This window comes from Furipterus horrens, unplaced genomic scaffold (assembly GCF_987537825.1).
Source record: "Furipterus horrens unplaced genomic scaffold, mFurHor1.1.pri manual_scaffold_8, whole genome shotgun sequence".
Classification (NCBI taxonomy): Eukaryota; Metazoa; Chordata; class Mammalia; order Chiroptera; family Furipteridae; genus Furipterus; species Furipterus horrens.
In genome coordinates, this window is record NW_028327178.1 from 1,497,629 (window position 1) to 1,517,164 (window position 19,536).

Consider the following 19,536-nt stretch of genomic DNA (forward strand, 5'->3'; position numbering starts at 1 on the left):
TAACCAAGAGAGAGGGCACCCAGGAATGGTAATGAACTTTACGAAGAGGCGGGCGGCCACAGTCCTGTCACGGGGGACACACTGAAGGCCGACGGCCCGAGGTCCGGAGTGCGGCTCTGCTGGGGGAGGGGGTGAGGCTCTTCTCACACAAAAACCTTTACCTGCCTGGGTGCCTGCGGTCCCCAGGGGCTCCCTGGCTGCAGCAGAAGCCCCCCTAACCCGGGGAGTCACACGTGCCATTCTTAGGTAATGACAGAGCAGGCTTTGAAACCAGTGTTTCTGCCCCGTCTCCCTGCAGCCACCTGGGCTGACTGTCCAGGGGAGCAGTGACGGCAGGGTGTGGAACCCGGGCTTGCGGGGTCCCTTCTCTGCTCATTCTCAGGACCCCAGCGACGAAGGGCTCGGGACCCCTCGTGCAGCCAGGGGACAGTCGGCCCCCGGGCTCCTGGGTGCTGACCTCCGGGTCCCTGCCTCCTCCCCGGGGGCTGGTGCCCGCTGTTTGTTTGCCCTGCTGTGACCCCAGCGCCCCTAGTCTTGGCCGCAGTTAGAATCCCCTGGAGGTTTGTTTTTTTAAGAAAAATCAAGCCCACAGGCCTGTACCCCAGAGGCTGGTTCTTGGTCTAGGCGCTGACCTTGGGAATGTCTTACCTGTGGGATGGTTCATGTTCTCTCCTGGTGACTGGTGAGCGGGCAGGTAGCTGAGTCCGTCTCGGAGCTGAGTCCGGGCCCGCCTGTGCCCTCGCTTCCCGGCTGGGGCTGAGGGCGCTTCCGTCCCGCCTGGGGCCCTGGGCTTGGGGTCCCCGACAGTTGGCGGCGTCTTCCCAGCGCAGCTCCTGAGCAGACCTCCCCGTCCTGGGCTTCGGGTCCGCCCCCTCCTGTTGGTTTGGAGCCTTTGTTCTCTGTGGGGGACGCTTTGGGTCGTTGTTCTTGGTGTGGGTTCCGGCCGTCCCTCCTGCGCGTCGGCCCCAGGGCTGATAAGCTTGTCCAGGGCCGCGTTCCCGCCAGGCTGCTGATAAAAGCGACGGTGGGGCTGTGGGAGGACGCACGCTGCTGTGCCCGCGGCGACCTTGGCCCCGTCCATCCTGCGCAGGGGCCCCGGGCCGGTGCCCAGTTCTCAGTGTTTGAGACCCAGCCGCGCTCTGTCTTGTCCCCCGGACGGCCAGGGTGACCCCGAGGGACCAGTGTGGTCAGCGTCTCAGTACGTGAAATCACGCTGTACGACGAGGGGCCTCCACCCCAAACCCGGGAGAAAATGCGGTGGCGCCGTTCCTAGTTTATAAACCAGAGCGCCGGGACGCACAGACCTGACCCGATCTGCTTCCTCGGCAGCTCAGTCCCAAAGTACGTTGTGACGCGGGTCACTTCCTGCAAACGTCTCGCGTCGCTATTCAGGGCGAGCGCCGCGCTGCGTGTGTGTGGTGCAGGCGCCGTAGGGTGTCGGCCTCGTTCTGCAGGTGCCCCCCCTGCCCTCACGGGAGCCGCACCAGCCCGCCCCGCGGCTCCATGCTCTGTTCCTCGGTGAGGGGCCTGGGAGGAAAGGCGTCCGGCCTGCGCGCAGTGGACGGCGGTGAAGGCGCTGCTGTGGGTCTGCTCTTTCCCCTCTGGTTCCACGGCCGTTCTTGTCCCGTGTGCCTCTCAGTCCCAGGACCAGGACCCCAGGCTGGCGGTGTGTCCTAGGAGGCTGGCCTGGGGGCGGGGGCGGGGCCTCCGTCCTCACAGCCTGGGAGGGTGCCCCAGAGCCCCCGTGCCCCTGGGTCCAGCGCCCTCACCCTCAGCGCGTTCTCCTCCTGGTCCCGCGGAGAGGAGGGCGGGACCGTCCAGCGGCTGAGTCACCGCGTAGGGGTTACTGACGTCGTATTGGCTGCGTGAGCAAGATGTCACCTGTGGGCACGGCAGGTGGCGGCGGCCTGGGAGGCATTGAAAGGCGGGGCTCTCCTCCTTCTTTGGGAAAGACGTGTTAGTCGTCAGGAGTCGAGAAACGCAGACAGACGGCCCCGGAAGGACCCTGATGCCGTGGGGACCACTCGGCGTCCTGGGGAGGAATGCGCCCGCCCCGCAGCATCAGGGCCGCGTCCCCGACCCTGCACTTGCTCTCACGCGCGTCCCAGACGAGTCTCAAGCACGCTTCCCGGAGCCGTTGTAGTAGCTCTGCGCCTTTGCCTTTTCTGCCCTGCTTCCCCGTGGGCTGACGCTGGCCCTGGGCGTGTCTGTGCGCACTGGGTCGGCAGTTCGTCTGCTCCCTCCTGCCTCCCTCCCTGTTGACGTCGGGGGTGGGGGCGGCCCGGGTGGGTCCTGCGATGCTGCCCTGCGTGTCAGTCACCCAGGGGACGTCCCAGTGCCCCCCGGACACCCTGAGGGGCCAGGTGGCCTGAGAATCCTTCATATTCGTGGGGTTGAGTAAATTATATCCTTTATTCATGGAGGTGCATGACAAGCTTACTCCAGAAGCAGAATAAAAGGGGTGGCTATGGGAAGACCCCGTGGAAGAGAAGCCAGATGTGAAGACAGCCCCACGTGGAGGGCGGGACCGGGCGTTTCAGGCCGAGCGTTAACCACCCGAGGCCCATTGGTAGCCCTGGGAACGGAGGACAGGGAGCGGGGAGGTCGTGTGGTTCCGGCCTCTGCAGACACGGCTTCCTTTCCTGTGGGTCACAGAGGGGGACGTGGAGGAGGAGGCCCCCCTGGAGCCGCAGCCGCTTGCCAGGGGCCCGGTCGCAGCCCCGGGGTTGCGGCTCCCCGTGGCTGGGTCGTGGCCTGTGCCCCTCGGAGCGCAGGCATTTCGGTCACGTGGTTTCTAATTGAGGGTGGGGGTGGGGGAGACAAGAGGCCCGAGAACAGACTGCTTTAAAAAGGGGTCTCGGAGTGAAAACTGGACGGCACGGCGACACCAGGCCGGCCGCACCGCGTAAGGGGAGCCCCGGCCAGGGCTGCAGCGGGGACTTTTCATGTGTGTTCCACCACAATAAAAAACTTAAAAGGGGGACGTGAGAGGGGCGTGATGTTTCGTCTGCCAGGTGCCCGTAGTCACTGTGTCAGCGTTTCAGGGGCAGCGGTGGGCTGGTGTGTGAGGGGCTGCCGCCGGGGCCCACACACTGAAAGCCCCCCACTCAGCCCCGAGCGGCCAGGGGTCCCGATGGGTGCCGTGCGTGTGCATGGTGAGCCTGGCCTCCCAGCCGTGGCACGGGTGTCTAGGGCTGGAGGAATTTAAAGCATGTGTGGGTCACGTGTGCGGCCGCTCTAGGAAGACGCCTGTGTGTGCGTGCTTGTCTCGCCGGCCATGTGCTCCCGCGGCAGGACATCCGCGAAGGTGCCCTGGGGCTGTAGCAACGTCGGGCCTTTCTGAGCCTGGCTCTTGCGATGTCTCTCTCAGCCGCCCGGTCAAGGCCACGTGCAGTCATCCCCCTCAAGCACGTAAAGCTGTGCGCGGAGCCCTGAGCTGTCTTTCCTGTGTGCGTCCGCTGGCGTGTTTGCTGCGGGCCGCTCCTCCAGCAGCCGGGTGGTCTCGGACCTCGCGGCTCCGAGGGGGGCGGAGGCTGGGGTGGCGCCTGTAGCGAGGGGCCGCCTGTCTGCTGGCTGACGGCGGTGACCAGGCCCGCGTTTCCTGGGTGCGGGCGCGGCACGTAGCTCCTCGGGAAGAGTCCGCCTGGCAGGTGAAATGCCCTCATGAATAGAATCGGAAATGGCACCAAAGGGCCCGGCACCGAGGCTCCAAGTCCCGCTCGCCTTGGGGCCGACGGGGAAGAAGCTCACCTTGGCCTTGACCTGCCGGCACGTAGTATCCACCTGGGCGAGCCAAGGAGGCAGCGGTCCGCACGTGGCCAGGCAGGCGCCTGCAGGCCTGGAGAGCTGGGGATGTACCCAGGTGTCTCCCCAGAAGGGTGGGGCTGAGTGGCTTGCCCCGCCTCCCTTCATGCCTCCTCAGGAAACTTTGGGTGTCGAGGTTTTGGACTTGAACTTTGGACCATACAAGAGATGGTCCTAGAGACCCTTTCGGGGTCAGGCCAGGTTGACCTGGAGTGGTTTCTGAGGCAGCCAGGGACCCCGGGGCAGAGGAGGCTGTCCTCTGGCCCTGCTGGTGTGGCCGCGGGCGCATCTCGGCCGCTCTGAGCCTCTTGCTGTGAACCGGTTGGTGGGCGTGATGGTGGGGCTCTGTCAGCCCCCACTAGGCCTGGCCCTGAGAGCCCTGGGAGCCTGTGTTGCCATAAAGAGATGTGTTTCGTGGTGTTTGCTAGGAGCAATCACCCTCTGGTAACCAGGGACTGCAGACAGACAGCTGTTTCCTTCCCTCTGCGGTTTCCTGAGTCATTTAAATCCATTGAAAAAAGAAGCCCCACCCACGTATCATCACCGCCCTCCGGTCTGGCCGGCTCCGCCCCGGGCTTCGTGGGGAGGCAGCCAGACTCAGGGTGGACCGGCGCCCGGGCGCTGCTGACCCTAGTTCTGTTCTGATGAGAGATGGTAACTTCACGTTTACATTTGATCCTCAGGGGCAAAGCCACATGGCTGCTGCTTTCGTGAAGACGTGGCTTCTCCTGTGCTCTCCAATGGAGACCAGAGTCACAGCCTCGGAGGCGCCCCGTCGGAGCCAGACACCGGCAGGCCCTGCGTGGACGTCGCAGCCTCCCTGTCCGCCCGCGGGGACCACCGCAGAGACACGACCAGGAGGCCAGAGCCCCCTCGATCTTCTATGGACTTGAAGATGCCAGCATGTCACCTCAAGCAGGAAGTCCCCAGCTCCAGGGACTCTGCAGGTGTCCCTGCCAATGCGGATCAGACTTGCGTGGAAGGGGCAGCCGGTCAGCGCTTGGTCGAGAGCCCGGCCCGCCGCCCGAAGGAGAAGCCATGTGGTTTGCACAACAAGGAGCGCCCTGCGGGGGACAGAACAGCGCTGGCCCCAGACCTGATCCCGCTGGACCTCAGCGAGAGGTCGAGCCGGGACGACCCCAGCCACAGGGGGCCGGCCTCCTCGCTGCAGGCCACGCTGGCCGTCCACCCCTGCCCGTACTGCAGCCACAAGTCCTACTACCCCGAGGTCCTGTGGATGCACAAGCGGGTCTGGCACCGCGTCAGCTGCAGCGCCGTGGCCCCCCAGTGGACGCAGCCCCACGGGCACCGGAGCATCAGGAACAACTTGGTTTTCCTCGTCCGCAGCGGACGCACGGGCCCCCCGCCCGCCCTCGGGGGCCGAGAGTGCCAGCCTCTGCCCATTGCCCGGTTCACGCGCACCCAGGTGCCGGGCGGGGCGCTGGGGCCCAGAGGCAGCTCCGTGCCCCTGGGGGGAACCGCAAAGGCCGCCGGCACCTCGAAAAGCAGGGAGAGCCACCCTGGGGGTCCCTGTGCGCTCTGGGCGGCCGGCTCCGAGGGGCCTCGGCACACCAAGCCCGGCCACAGCCCTGAGCCGCACGGCGCCCTGGCCCCGCCGCCCCCGCTGAGGCCCAGGCAGGAGGCCGGCCCCAGGCCTGCACCTGTGGCGGGTGGTGGCTTCAGCAGAAGTGCCACCCCCACGCCCACCGTCATTGCCCGGGCCACCAGCAGGCTAGGGGACAAGCACATCAGCCCCCCGGCGGGGGCCGGCCCAGGCCCCTCCAGTAAGCACAGCGCCCCGGACCCACTGAAAGCCAAATTGAGCCCCCAGCCTCAGGGTCCACTGCAAGTGAAAGGCGACGGGGACCCCCCTCTACCTCCCCGAGAGCCCCCCTCCAAGGCCGGCCAGGGCCCCAGGGGGAGCACAGCTCCGCAGGCCTCGCCCATCCTGCAGGCCACCAAGCAGGAGCCGGTGCCCGATGGCCCCGAGAAGCGCCTGGACCTCCTCAGCATCTTCAAGACCTACATTCCCAAGGACCTCGCTACCTTCTACCAGAGCTGGGGCACTGACGGCCCTGCGCTGGAGCACAGAGGTAAGCGCGCGGGGCTTCCCGGCAGCCAGCCCGCCCCGGCTGTCCGCGCGTGGCCCCCACCCTCTGCCCGGGCCGCCCTCCCGTGACGCTCATTTGGAAATCCACGCTGACGTTGGCAGGGGCAGGCACTCGATGGCACGCCACTGCATTGTCACTAAGCAAAGTTTCGATAGACGTTCACTGCCCCTTGCTGAGTTTCACTTTGTACATTTATATGACTTACGTATGTGAATATACTTACACGTGTCTCAGTCCTGCGTGAGCAGGCAAAGCCCTGCAGACCGTGACTGCGCCACGCACAGTCTGGGGAACGAGTGCTTGCCAGTGCTTAAGAAACTGTACCTCACACGGCAGTTCCCGCTGCTGCCAGAGCCACAGTCCTGACGGCTGACAGTGGTGACAACAAGGCACACTGGCAGGTCCCCACTGCTGCGTGGGGCACGGCGCCCAGAGCGCTCCTGGGTTAAAGCCACCCGGACAGACGGCACCCGTGGAGCGCGGTCTCCTGACCTCACTCCCTGGGTGGTCCTCATACACCTGCACTTTCTTAAAGCAGGTCCCCCTATATGTGGCCTTTGGGGTCAGTCCCTCACCGCCAAGGAAGCTGGGAGCACTTTGAGGGGGGCGTGCGTCGCGGTTGGGGGACGTTGTGCCAGCAGAGATGCAGCCCAGACCTCCGTGTGACAAGTGCAGGTCTCAGGCCCTGCTTTTCCCCCGGGACTTCGGGACCTGCCCAGACCCACAGGCCCCTGGGCCAGCTTGGCCTGACGAGGGACACCGTTGGTCCACGGTCTCCCTTAGGGGAAACGTCCGGTGTTCCCTGACTTGGGAGAGAGCGCCAGTGGGGCACCGTCTTGGACACCGTCCGGGGACCCCTCCTTCCAGGCTGGCCTCGGCCCCTGTTCTGAGGAGCGCTGAGCCCCATGGCTCTTGCTCACAGCCAGCACCTCCTGAGAGCTTTGCGGAAGGACGCTGAGGGCCTGGGCACCCAGGGTCGCCGAGAGGCAGGGAGGCCCGGCGGGTCCAGTTTAAGAGCCTCACCCTTCTCCGGCAGGATGCGCGGCGCTCAGTGGTGCCCGGGCGCACGCCCCTCGGTGAGCCCTGCTTCACAGCCGCCCCATAGCTCAGTTCTCACGGCTCCGACGTCCGTCACACTCCCGCAGCCTCGTTTCTAATTGTGCGGGTGATTTGCTAGGAAATGGAGTGGAGCGCGGGACCGGCTGGCCTTCTGTGTCGCTGCTGGTTGCCTTCTGTCGGTGTGGGCTTCCTCGTGCTGCAAAGTGAGAAGCTTTATAGACTTGGGGGGCAGGGGCGCCTCCCTGTGCCCGTCCACCCCCGGCGAGGCGTTCCCACGCTCGCCCGGCGTTTCAGTGACCTCCGCCTCGTGACCGGACCTGTGATTTTTAGCCACAGCCTGGGGGCCGCACTTCATGCCACGCCCGTGCTTCAAGGTCGCGTCTCCACAGCTGGGGGCGTCCCCCCAGGAGGACGTGAGTGTGGAGTTAGGGGTTCGAGGATTTCAGGTGACACAGAATCACAAATAGCCTGACCTGTTTTCCTTTTCCTTAAAATTAAGAAAATATCAATTGGTTTTAAGGCTTTTTTACTTAAAAGAGAGGTTAAATATTTGCTTTTCTACATGTGAACGAAGCTCAGCTGTCCGTAGAGTGCGTGTGCCGTCCCGGGACCGTTAGCTTCCTGACAGGCACGCTGAAGCCGCCGGGGCTCAGCCGGGGGCGCGGTGCCGCGTGCCATGATGGGGGCTGCTCGGGGGACATGCCGGTGGCATCACAGCTTCCCGGGTTAGCGCGTCTGAGCCCCGCCTCCGCGGCCTGCGATGTGGCCGCGCAGAGAGAGTGACCCTGGCGGCCCGGGGCTTGGCTGGGCTCCGTGTGGGCCCTGGGCTCGACTCGGGCGCCGTTCAGAATCCGCCGGAGCTCCTCCCCGCGGCTGTGGGTCTTCCTCTGCCTCAGCTGTCATGCGTTCTGGGGCCCCCGCTCCTGCCCAAGCTGCCCCCCGCTATCTGGACAGGTTCCCAGTGGCCTCCAGGTTTGCACTGGGTGCTTCCTCCTTGTTTGAAAGGAGACGCTCGGGTGCAGTAGCAGGAAGCAGTCGCGCGGCCTGCGGGTGCTCGGGCTGTTTGGGAGGGGACCAGGGTGAGGCTGTGCCCTGGGGACTGCAGCTGCAGCGGCAGGCGCACCGTCCCGGGCAGGTCCCCGCGTGCCGGTCACCCGCGCTCCCCTGCGGTGGCTGCGCTCCTGCCTGCTGGACCCTGGGAGCGGCTGATCTGCGCGGCGGGAAGCTAGACTCCTCCCTCTCTCGGCTCGGGCCCGCCCACCGCTCGGACTCCTGCTCAGAGTCTGTCCGCGCTCTTTGTGTCTCGTTTCGTTGTCGGACGCACCCGCGGTGTCCCCTCGTGGGGTGCCATGGACACGGGAAGGGCGCCCCTTGGCGTGCTGGCTGTCGAGCAAGCACGGAGCGTCGCCGTGCAGCTGGGGAGGAGGACGTACACGGAAAGGGATCTTCCAGAGGAGGAGGGACGCACCTGTCGCACCTGTCACGCAGTGTTGGGCCCTGCAGGCCAGACCGATGGCTTCAGGGCGCGTCTCCATGGGAACGGAGGGCTTTGCTCCGAGGCGCTGCCTGTCCTGGAGGGACACTTTTCTCCAGAAGTTAAGACCGTTCCCTGAGCCCTTCTCCGCACATGCGTTCCGACTGAATGGTGTTTGTGTAGAAACGCATAGTCTGGAAATGCTGCCAAAGGAGGAAGGAGTTCCGTGGAAATGAAGCCTTTAAGAATGAAAAAGAAAAGATTTTTCTGTAATCATTCTACCAGGTGGCTGCCAAGTCTGGAAATGTATACATGGCTTGTTGATAGAACAGTAATAAAATAACAAATCATCTGTGTTTCCAGACTTGGGGCTAGCCATAGCATGTGATGTTACGTGTTTTAGAATAAAAAATAAAAGAGAACAGAATGTGATGACACTGGGCAGAACACCACGTAAGATCTTTCTCATTGGTGTGTAAAAATAATGGCTCTACCGGGGACACGTCCATGCGCTGATAGGGAAAGACTGCCCTGCCTTCATCTGAAGCTCCTCGGGCTGTTTGCAGAATCGTTTCTGGGTGAGCGTCTGCGGCGTCCCCGGGACGTGGGCCAGGCTCCCTGCTCCCCTTTGGGTCTGCCCAGATGCGCACCTCAGGCTTCTGGGTCAGACCGACAGAGCTGCTGCCCGTCAGGGGGTCTTCCATCCAAATGCAGTTTATAACCTTCAGGATGAACTCAGACGTTTGCAGTCGCTTGGGCGACACATCACTGGCCATGCTGGGCAAGGGTCCTTTCTTCAGAAAGTAAAGAGAAATGGTACAGTAGGATGTGTGGGGAGAAGTGCGTGCATGTCATGTGTGTGTGCACGCAGGTGCATACTTAATTCAGGAGCGAGGACGGGAATAGGGGAGCGGGTTGGACAGGAAACAGCTGGAAGATTTTCTCAGAAAACCAGTATTGTAACGACTCGGTGTCGACAGTGTCTTCAGACACAGCCGCCGTGTGGTCTGTCCCAGTCGTGAAAGGCATCCAGCGTAGGCACAGGCTGTGCGTTCAGTGTGGTCTGGTTGTGCCTGGGAGCCAGACCGCCGCCGTGATGGCCAGGCGGTCTCCGGGCAGTGCCCCTGGACGGTGCAAAGGAGTGGGGAGCACAGAGCTTCTGGAGCTGAGAGCTCCCGGGACCCACCTGAGGAAGGAACGGGGTCCCTGGAAGACACACTTCATCAGCTGTTGACAGTGATGGGATGTGTGTACTTGGCCTGGGTGGGGCCCAGGACGCGTCCCTCTGAAGGGTCAGCCCGCTGAGCTGAGCTCTCCCTCCGCCCACGAGCTCGGTGAAAACTCTCACGAAGAAAAGGCTCGGGCGGCGTGACGTTGCTGGGTCACCGAGGGGGACGCTCGGCCCCGCGAGTGAGTCGTCTCCTGTTAAAGACGGAGGGTCCGGCGCTGGTGGATTTCTCAGAGGTGCGTGGTCATGATGTCGCGTGAGAAGCCAGACCAGGTCCTGAGGTTTGTGCATTTCTGGGCCGACTGCGTCCGTAAATCTGTCGTGTAAAAGCGGTTTTCTGTGACTTCTGTCTGTGGAGGCGTCTGAACCCGGAGAGGGATGTCCCGGTCTCAGCTGCTGTGACCGAGGTCCTTCTACAATCACAGGTCAAACGTCGGGTCCACAAGCACTCAGCTCACTGAGCACCGTTTAGAAGTGCGTTGCTTCAGGGTGACTTCTTCTGTCATTGTTTTTGTGCCTTGTTTTCCCGGGAGTTCCCGTGGAGTCCAGCCCCTGTGGAGCTGCCATTCTATGAAAATCAGCCTTTTTTTTCGGGGAGACACTAGCGGGAAAGGCGCCTCCCTTTCCCACCAAAGCTAAGTGTCCATTAGGATCAAAGGGAACGTGAGTTTGAGGCCAGTGCTTCCGGCCTGGGCCTCGTCCCCCCTGCAGGCTCCGTGGGGACAGCACAGGGACCCAGGAGAGGGCTCGTGGGGGGGGGGGGGGGGTGTGGATGGCGGGGCCCCTGGCACACGGCCCAGCGTAGTGAGGGGACAGGGACACTGTCCTGGTGCCTTCCAGTCCTGGCGCCTGGTCCGGCCACGCGGTGTGACCCCGCCTGGCCTCGTGGGCTGCTGGCAGAGCCCGCACACCTGGGGGTCACCTGTGCGGGGTGACCCGGGAGCAGGTGTGAACCGGCGTAATCCACGCTCGCGCGCGGCCCTGCGTGGGCCCGGCTGTCAGTGGAGCCTGGGGGAAGGCTGACCGTCGTCACCAGGGCCCGGGGTGCCTCCCATCAGACGCGTCAGACGGACTAACGATGATTTCCTCTCCCCTCCCCCATGCAGGGACGCTCCGGGCGCAGGCCCGCCAGGGAGACTTCGTCTGCGCGGAGTGTGGCAAGTGCTTCCCCCAGCCCAGCCACCTGCGGGCGCACATGCGGGCCCACTCAGGTACACGCGCCCCGTCCCGCCGTCCCTCCCCGTCCCCGTCCCCACAGTGGTTTATCCTACGCAGCCGCTGACACACTGACTTTGCGGCCCCTGTGGGATGTGGGGATGCGTCGTCTTCTCTGATGACGCGCCCGACCCTCCCACGGGCCCTTGACGTGGTTTTTTCTTTGCATCTAAGTGCCTTGTGGTTTGAGATGCGCCCGTTTGCAAACGTTCCATTTTAATTAGGGAGTAGACACCCCTGAAATGAACGTGCTAATGCGTGCGGCTGCCACCAGCACACGGGGGTCTCGAGCCACTTTCCACGTGACGCGCGTGGGCCCCCAGCGGCCCTGTGGGGGGTCCGGGTCCCTGAGCCGCCTGTGAAGGGAGTGGACCTGGCCCCTCAGGACCGCGCTGCCCCGAGGCCACGCAGGGTTCAGAGCCCTGGGTCACCCGCCGGGCCCGGGGACCGGAGGGCCATGGTCAGACGCGTGAAAGGGCGCACGTGAGCCAGGCTGACATGAAACGTCGGGGGCCAGTGGCAAGTGACGCAGCAGGACGGCCCTGCCCGCCGGCGGGAGTGAGCGCTGCAGAGCTGGCTCCCCGGGCGGCCGGTCTGGGGGGAAGGGCAGCACCCCTCAGCCGCCCCCAGTCCCCGTGCGGTGCATGGGGGTTTCCCCGCTGCCAGTGAGGCGCTGCTTACTTATTTATTGTGGTGACAGTGCCGCACCTGTGACGGCCCTGGTTCCGGGGCGTCCGCGAGGCCCGTGCCCGCCCGCTGATGCCCCCCCTTGTCCCCACAGTGGCGTTCGAGTCCAATGGCCTCCGAGGTGCTGAAGTGCACGCTGCTGCCGCCGCCGCGGACGCCCCCAAACAAGTAGGTCTCCCTCGGCGGGGATCGCACAGGGGCGGGTGGCGGTGAGGGAGCGGGGACGGGAGCCCCGGTGCGCATCCCAGAGCGGCAGTTCTCTCGCCGGACAGACAAGACACCCCTGCGGGCTTGGACGTGGAGCCCAGGGCGGCAGGATGGCCCGGCCGCAGTGGCTGAGGCTCGTGGAGGGTCGTTCCAGCCATTCCCGGCCGGGTGGGGGCTGTGGGGACTGGGAGCAGCTGGTGGGGACCGGCCGCCTGGACACGCCCGCGCGCTCGGCCCAGGAGCCGCTGCCTGTGTGTTCGCTGCAGGAGAAATGAAGCTCAGTCTCCTCTCGCCTGCCCTGTGTCTTCGCGTTCCTCTGTCAGATGTCCCTGAGCTGGGCGTCCTGTGTCTTCACGTCACGCACTCGACCGCACAGCCGTGGTGTGGCGGAACACCCGTGTGCTTGCACATGTGTGACCTTGTATGGGTGGCCTCTGTACAGAGGCCACTCTGTCCACACAGCGAGGTGGACCTCGGGACCCAGCGACGGTGGGATCGTGCGTGTCGCTCTGCAGCAGGACAGACGCATCATCGCTGCCCCCGTGCTGCTGCGGCGGAGAGCGTGATGCAGACACTCCGTCCCTTCTGTCCCTGCTACAGGAGTCGTGGTCACTCTCATGTTCTCGCACACACGCGTTCTATGTAACGTTCTTGCCTCAATGTTCTGTGACTGCAGACGCCGCCCGGTGTGAGCGCAGAGGGGCGTCTGCCACCAGAATGGGCCTCGGGCCCCGTCGGGGTGAGACGGTCCGGGTGCCCTGCCGTGGTGGCGCGGTCAGCGGAGGGATCGTGATGGTTGGTGATGACGGTGGGGAGGGCACGTGGGGCGTGGCGGGGCCTCTGGTCGCCTCCCCGGAAGAGCGTGGTGACGGTGGACATTCCTCCCGTGGACTGGCCTTTGCCCGGACAGACGGTGCCTGGCCAGGGGCCGCCGTTTTGTTCCGACTGCAATTTCAGGGTCCCTTTGTGTTCAAAGCCTTTCCTGGTAGGCGGCTGACAACGCGCCCTGCCGCCGGTGGCCGGTGTTCAGTGCGCGCCTCCCCTCTCCTAGTGAAACCCAGTTTCAGAATGTCAAGTAGCAGGTTCATGACGCGCTGGCAGTTTATGACATAAAGAACAGCTCGCTGAATTAAAAGGTTCCCCGACGCGTGACCTCCGCTCCAACGAGGCAGCTCGCTCGCTCCTCTGTCGCAGAAGTCACCGCCCGTGACAGGAGTCAGTGACGTGTCCGTGGGACGCCGTCCCGCCGCGCTCCTGCCGTAATTGGAGAATTAACATCCTGAGATGACACCCTGAGTCGGCCAGAGGGCTCCTGTGTGCACAGGCGACCCGTCACGTCCACCCGAGAGGCGACGCGGCCCTTCCGTGTGTGTGACGGGGGCGGGGGCGCCGGCAGGCCCGTGGAGAACTCCGCGAGAGGCCCTGGGAACAGACTCCCGTTGACCTGCTGCATATTCATTCTGCCGGAGCCTCTTTAAAATGCGGCTGGCATGGGGAGATGCGGCCCCAGGGCCCACCGCCCGGCTGTGCGCTCCGCTGTCTCTGGGCCGCTCACCGTTCGCTGGGAATTCCTAATTGTGCTGCTCATCCTCGATGCGGACGGAGAAGAGAGGCCTTCCTACCATCGCCTCAGTCTTTAGGAACTCATGTCCTGCTTGTTTATGCTCATGACTGGCTAACCGCTCCGTGTCCCGGGGACAGAGACTCCAGAGCTAACTCTTGGCGGGAGGCCTTCAGTGGTCAGCGGTCCTTCTCGGTCTCGTGACAGCGGAGGTTCAGGCCGGTGACGAACCTGGGCTGGGCTTCCACGCCTCCCCCGTGAGAGCAGCCCATGGCGCAGAGCTGTGTTTGCTCCGGTGCCACTTCCAGTCCTTCGTTACCTGTAGCTTGGGTTGGTTAGTCCCTGGACGTCCTGGTTCTTAAGGAAATCCCGCATAGGAAGGGAAGTGTTTGCGTGGGACATGTCTGCCAGGATAACCGTACCCCTTGGCCGCCTCTCTGGCCTTGTGGGTCTCGCGGTTGCTCATGTGGGGATTGCCTGCTGCCTGGCGCAGCCGCTGCGGATCCACAGAACGGCTGCATTTATTCTTGTCCAGAATGGGGCTCGTGGTGCCTGCCGGCCTGGCTGTTTTCATGGTTAAGGTGCTTTACCCACGTGACAAATTAATTTTGAAATCAGATTCCTTTCCCTTTAGAATCTGTAGCTCATGGTCTTTAAAAAAAGAAAAAAGAAAAAAACAATAGCCTAGGCCGGTGGGGCTCAGTGCGTAGATCACAGGCCTGCGAACGAAGGATCGCCAGTTCGATTCCCAGTCAGGGCGCAGGCCTGGGCTGCGGGCCAGGTCCCCAGTCGGGGGCGCGCGAGAGGCAGCCCGTCCGTGTACCTCTCACAGCAACGCTTTTCTCTCTCCCTCCCTTCCCCGCTCTCTAAAAGGAAATAAAATCTGGAAAAACAATCGCACAGCACTGTGCGTTCACGCAGAAACGGCCTGCCGAGCCCTGACGCTGGCGGCCTGCTGGGGAGGCGCCGCGGGCACTAAGCGGTGTGACCGGAACGCTGTCCGGGAGTTCGGTTTTACAGCGACCGTCCGTGGCTCGCGCACCTGCGGGGCGCCGGGCTCTGCAGCGCTGGGCGGCAGGTAGGCCGCGGGGCAGGCAGGTCAGCGTTTTCCCGGCATTCACGGTGTTTAGGGCCGTGGGCCGGGCAGGCAAGGAGCCGGCAGGCAGCGCTGAGGCTTGGCGAGGGGCCCGGGGCCCAGGCTCTGGGAGGCCGTGCGGGGGCCAGAGGTGCAGCGGGAGCGGGAGGGACGCCGGCGTCAGGCACCTGTGCCGGGAGGGGCGGGCGGCAGAGAGCCCTGAGCCCGGTGTTGTCCCCGGTGTCGGATCTGGAAGGAGGGCCGTGTCGGACCCTGGGAACGGGTGGGCTGCTGCTGGGTAGTCGACGGGGGTGCCGGGGGGTCCCAGGGAGGGACCGCGGTGGCCCAGGTTGGGGTGGGGCTGGGAAGACCAGGTGGGCGGAGGCGTTTGGCAGATGGCAGAGCTTGGGGGAGGGGTGTGGGATGCGGGGGGAGAAGGCCACGGCTGAGGAGCCTCTTGGGGAGCCACGTGGGCAGGTCCGACAGGCAGGCGAGTGTACGGGTCTGGAGAGGAGAAGCGTCACGCCGGCGGAGGGCGCCTGTTTTTAAAAGCCATCAGTGTTTCAGTTCGCTCAACGTCAGCTCGTTCTTCTCGGACAGACCTCTGTGTGAGCTTTGAGAGGTTGCGTCATTGCAGGGACAGCTCTAACGTGGACTTTCTGCCCGTGGACTTGACCTGCGTCTCCATCTCTGAAGTACTGAGAAAAGCCACGGTTACTGTATCCTTGCTGTGAAAATCGTAATGGAGAGGGGACCGGGCTTGGCGTGTGTCAGGGAGTTAGCTGTTGCCGGCTGCTCTAGAAATGGACGAGCGTCCGGGGTCACTGACGGGGGCTCCAGGGCAGGCAGAGTCCTCGCGTGCTGTGCCCGTGGGTAAGCAAGGAGACGCCCGCACCTGCCTGGGCACACGTGCTCACTGCAGCTGCCCGAGGGGCCGGGGACGCGACTCGGGGTGTCTCCCCCGTCCTCGGTGTCCTCGCCATCACAGATGCTGGCCGCGCACACGCAGGTGCTCCTGTGGGTCTTGTTTTGCAGCCTGTTTGCTGGTCGCCTCTGACAGGGAGGATGTGGAGGGGTGCTAGTTTGGGGATAGTGTTGCCAGCTTAGAGGCCGTCGCCCCATGTGCCGCTCAAGTTCAGAAGGCCTCGTGTGGGTCCCCCGTGGACGCCCACCCTTGCTCTGCCGTGCCCCTGTGTGCGTTGTCTGTGTTGGATAATTGTCACCAGTCACCACACGCCGAGCCCCCCCGGGAAATGGCCCGCGGGCCTGAGGTCCAGGCGGAGGTGTGGAAACTGACGCAGCCCAGGTCGGCATGAACCCGAGCTTCGAGCTTCGAGAAGGAACGAAACGACACCCTCGTGATGGGTGGGCCGTTGTGGTCCCCTCTCCGGACGTGCTCTGGCTAAGTCTGTCCGTCGTGGGGGCTCCCAGGAGATGAGCAGCGGAGAGAGGGTCCCCAAGACACAAGTTCAAGCTGTGGGTTTAGCAGCAGAGTTTCCAGCGGGCGTTCGTGGTCACACTGACTTCCCTGCGGGGCTCTTCCCTTTGCACTTTTTGGGAAAGGCTTTGGGCCCGGGAGGTGGGGGGCCATCTTCAGGCGTGGAGAGTCCGTAGCTGTGGGGGTGAGCCTTCCCATCTTGGGGCATGTCCTTGTGGGCTTTGACAGTGATTCTGATCGTAAAGGTAGCCAAGAGTCCAAGCAAAGCTCTCAGTGGGAGAGCAGTTTAGGCCTGTTGACACATTAGAAACGAAAGTTTAAAACCAAGAGAAATTAACCCTCTCTCTCCCCAACCTCTGGTGTGGGGATTTAAAAAAAACCAGACCAACTTGTGCTGAAATACAAATATTGCAGTTTTGTTTAGATTTCTTGCCAAAATTTAAAGACCGTGATTAATAGTTTATTTATTATGATCCTAAGTGCTAGTTTAAAACAGTTGAGCTGGAGAAATAACTCCATTAATGAAAATAATAGGAAACGAGAAAACAGCGGGGACCCAATCTGCCTCGTTTTCAGCCACAGACGTCACCGTGCGGATAACGGGCGCTGGGGGGCCGGAGCGCTGGGACGGACACGCGGCCTCTTTCGGGTCATCGCCTTTTCAGGCGCTCGGCCCCCAGAGCAGCCGTCGGCGGCCAGCCCCTGCGTCTCTGTCTCAGCGGTTTTCTTCCTCATCAAACCAAACAAGCCCCTGGCAACACGTGACCCATTGTCCTCTGAGGAGAACACACTCCCCCAGGTCATGACCGTCACTCACGGTTTATCCCAGATGACCCACGGGGACACGAGCCCCAGCAGGGTCCGGGTCGTGCTCGGGAAGGTGACCCGTGCCACGTTGTCAGCGGGGTCCCACCACGTGTGCCGACGTTGGCCTCGCCGTGAAGTCTGAGGGGTCCATGCGTGTCCTGCGGGGGTGGGGGGGCAGGCTTTCTGTGTGCGTGCCCTTGACCCCAGGAGCACAGGGAGCGCCCCTCTCTTACAAAGGCAGAAGGGAGAAGAGCAGGCCTCACAAAGGTCCGGAAGTCGATATCCATCCCGAGGACATTAAATGCCTTAGAGAGAACGGCAATGTTTCTTTCAGCAACGCGGCAAAGCCCGCCGTTCACACAGCTGCCGAGAGGAAAAGCCACCTTCTCTAAACGCGTTCTTCTCGTGTTCTGGGGGCTCTCTGCAGGACGAGGGAAACAGTGACAACCACGCGCGTGTGCTCAGAGCGCCACGTGTCCCCGTCACGTCAGCATTTCTGTGGCCCCGCTGTCCCAGGCCTGATTTCCCCGTTGCCTGATTTCTCAGGGGAACTTCACACCTTTTCTTAAAAAAACCCAAGGGATCGTGTCCAAGAGTGAGATGTCGGTTTCAGTGAATCCACCTGTGACAATGATTCCGAAACGAGGCGCTCTCTGAAAGCACCCCTTCAGTTACAAAGAGAAGCGGCAGCTGTGCGTGAGGTCTGGGGCCCACACCTTGCAGACCTCCTCAGACAGATGTTTGTCAGCCTCGCTGAGCCCTGCAGTTGAAAACGTCACTTCTTCGGGGGGACAGGTGCCCATCAGCGTCCTCATGGTCTCTTCCTCTGCCAAGTGCATGCTCGTGTTCGCTAGTCTGAAGAAGGGGAACCCTGGTGGATACCTGGGTGTAATCGGGGCCGTGTACACAACATCTAGACACGCAGCACATGCGGGAACACGCAGTCTGTGCCCGCCCACAGTCCTGAGTACGTGAAGCGCTGTTTATTCTTGTGTTGTTACTTACGGCTGACGGGGAACCTCGTGGTACCGCACCCTTCAGTTCCTTCTTAGGGCGTCCAGGGTCGGTCACCTGACAGTGACCAAGAAACCCCCCCGTTTTTTTCTCCCCTGGGAAAGTACAAAGTCTGTTTCCCTCCCTGAATGCATCCAGAACCAGTCTCACAGGGCCCTGTTCTGCCCCGTCTCTCCCGGCGTGACGTCACCCTGCAGAAACGGGGCCCGGCCCCTCCGTGACTGCGGGAAGGACGGCTCCTCACACCTCCTTGGGTCACTGCTTCCTGCGCTTCAGGCACACTGGGCTCTGGGCCCCGTGCCCGCCCGGCCCCGCACCCTGCCAGGGGCATCTGCTGTTGGCCACTGGAGGTCGCCGGGGACTCTCTGTAACCGCCACGGATGCGGGGCGCCCGGACAGAGGCGTTTTCCGAGTGTTAGTGAGGAGGGAGCCCTTAATCGGCTCCGTGACCCAGGTGCCTTCCCCGGTTCCTGGGGCTCCGACAGGCATGGCTGCAAACTGCCGGCGTTTTCCACGAGGGCTCTGTTTGCTGTGCAGCTTCGTCGCGGGGGTCGGGTGTCGCGTTCTCCGGCCTCCCGCCGGGGTCAGTGCGGCGAAGGCAGAGGAACCGCACCTGCTGTTCTGTCCCCAGACTGTGAGCTCCATTGTCCAACGGCAGGCGATGCTCCACGTGTCGGGGCTCATCTGTCCTCTCCATTATCCCGCAGCTCACTTGACTTTGGGGGGCGGGAGGCCCCTTCCGGTTCTCCAGCGTGGTGCTTGGTTACGGGAATTGGGGTGCGCTGCTCGGGCCTTGTCGGACTGTGGGGGAGCTGTACTTCTGTTTGCTCGGCCCCCAAACGCAGCCTGGCTGCGGCGCTGAGAATCTGCATGCGCCACGGGCGTCTGCTTTTCTGAATCCTCCCCGCGCCTCCACCTCGCCACGCGTTCGCCTCTTTCCCGGAGCTGGTTCAGACACCATTGTCGCCGCTCTTACACATGAGGCTGTGGGTGCAGCCTCGCCACCCTCCAGGTCACGGGGGCGACGTCTAAGCTGCTTCCGAAGGCGGTGGTGGTGGGGTAACACGTGAAACGTGTCCTGCTTGCGTGTGGTGGGCTGCAGCGGGAGCCAGGGGTCTCTGCTGAGCGGACGGCGCTCCTCGTTTGTGTTCCGGGGTGTTGACAGGAAAAGGAATAGGAAAGACGCACTTGGAAACCAGAGGGCACAAATGAGCTTTTCTTTGTCCCTTTTCCCTTCCAGGGGAGAGACCACGCTAACCCCGACACCGTCCCGACAGTGCCTCTCCGAAAGGGAACCTAAGGACGCGTTGCCAGCGCCCTGGCGCCCTGTGACAGCCGTCAGCAGCCTCCCCCACCCCGGATGTCCCAAGAGCCTCCCAGCAGCGACCCTGACCACCTGTGTGCGGAAGAGCGGCGGAACCGCCCCCGCCGGCACCTGCGTCCTGGACCGCGGCGGCGCCAGCGTGGAGGCCGGCGGGCGAGGCTTCTGGTCGGACGCGTAGTGAGCAGTGAAGACGCTGTGCTCCGGAGTCCGTGTTTGGGTTCCGTGGGCGCGCGTGCTCACTGCCCTGTGGCCCGCGCTCCCTTCCTTGAGCGGTGGCGGCGGCGGCGGTGGTTGGCACGGGGAGGGCATGGGCCTCTGTGCCCTTCGAGACGAGATGGAGACACTGGAAAAGCGCTTCTTGTGGGGGGGGGTGGACGAGCAAAGCCCGTGCCCAGGACTTGCGGGCGGCGGCGGAACTGCAGGAGGTGGGGTTGGGCTCGACACGCGGTCACCACCACAGCCCCTCCTGCCTCGGTGGTGTCCAAGTTGTGAGTGAGTCAGGACGGAGGCGGCCTGCAGGTGCTGTGCAAGC

General features: G+C 63.5%; 1 protein-coding gene across 2 annotated transcripts in view; it reads left to right on the plus strand.

Moving 5' to 3' along the window:
- Positions 1–19,289, plus strand: part of ZNF516 (zinc finger protein 516) — a 78,234-nt gene extending 58,945 nt beyond the window's left edge. Inside the window, exons 3-6 of one of the 2 annotated variants that reach the window (XM_090285381.1) lie at positions 4,488–5,897; positions 10,783–10,887; positions 11,673–11,746; positions 18,921–19,289. In XM_090285381.1, the coding sequence (XP_090141507.1) occupies positions 4,488–5,897; positions 10,783–10,887; positions 11,673–11,746; positions 18,921–18,980 (1,649 nt within the window). In that variant the 3' untranslated portion in view covers positions 18,981–19,289. The remainder of the gene's footprint in view (positions 1–4,487; positions 5,898–10,782; positions 10,888–11,672; positions 11,747–18,920) is intronic. The other variant, XM_090285380.1, reaches the window with a different exon arrangement.
- Positions 19,290–19,536: the final 247 nt, after the last annotated feature.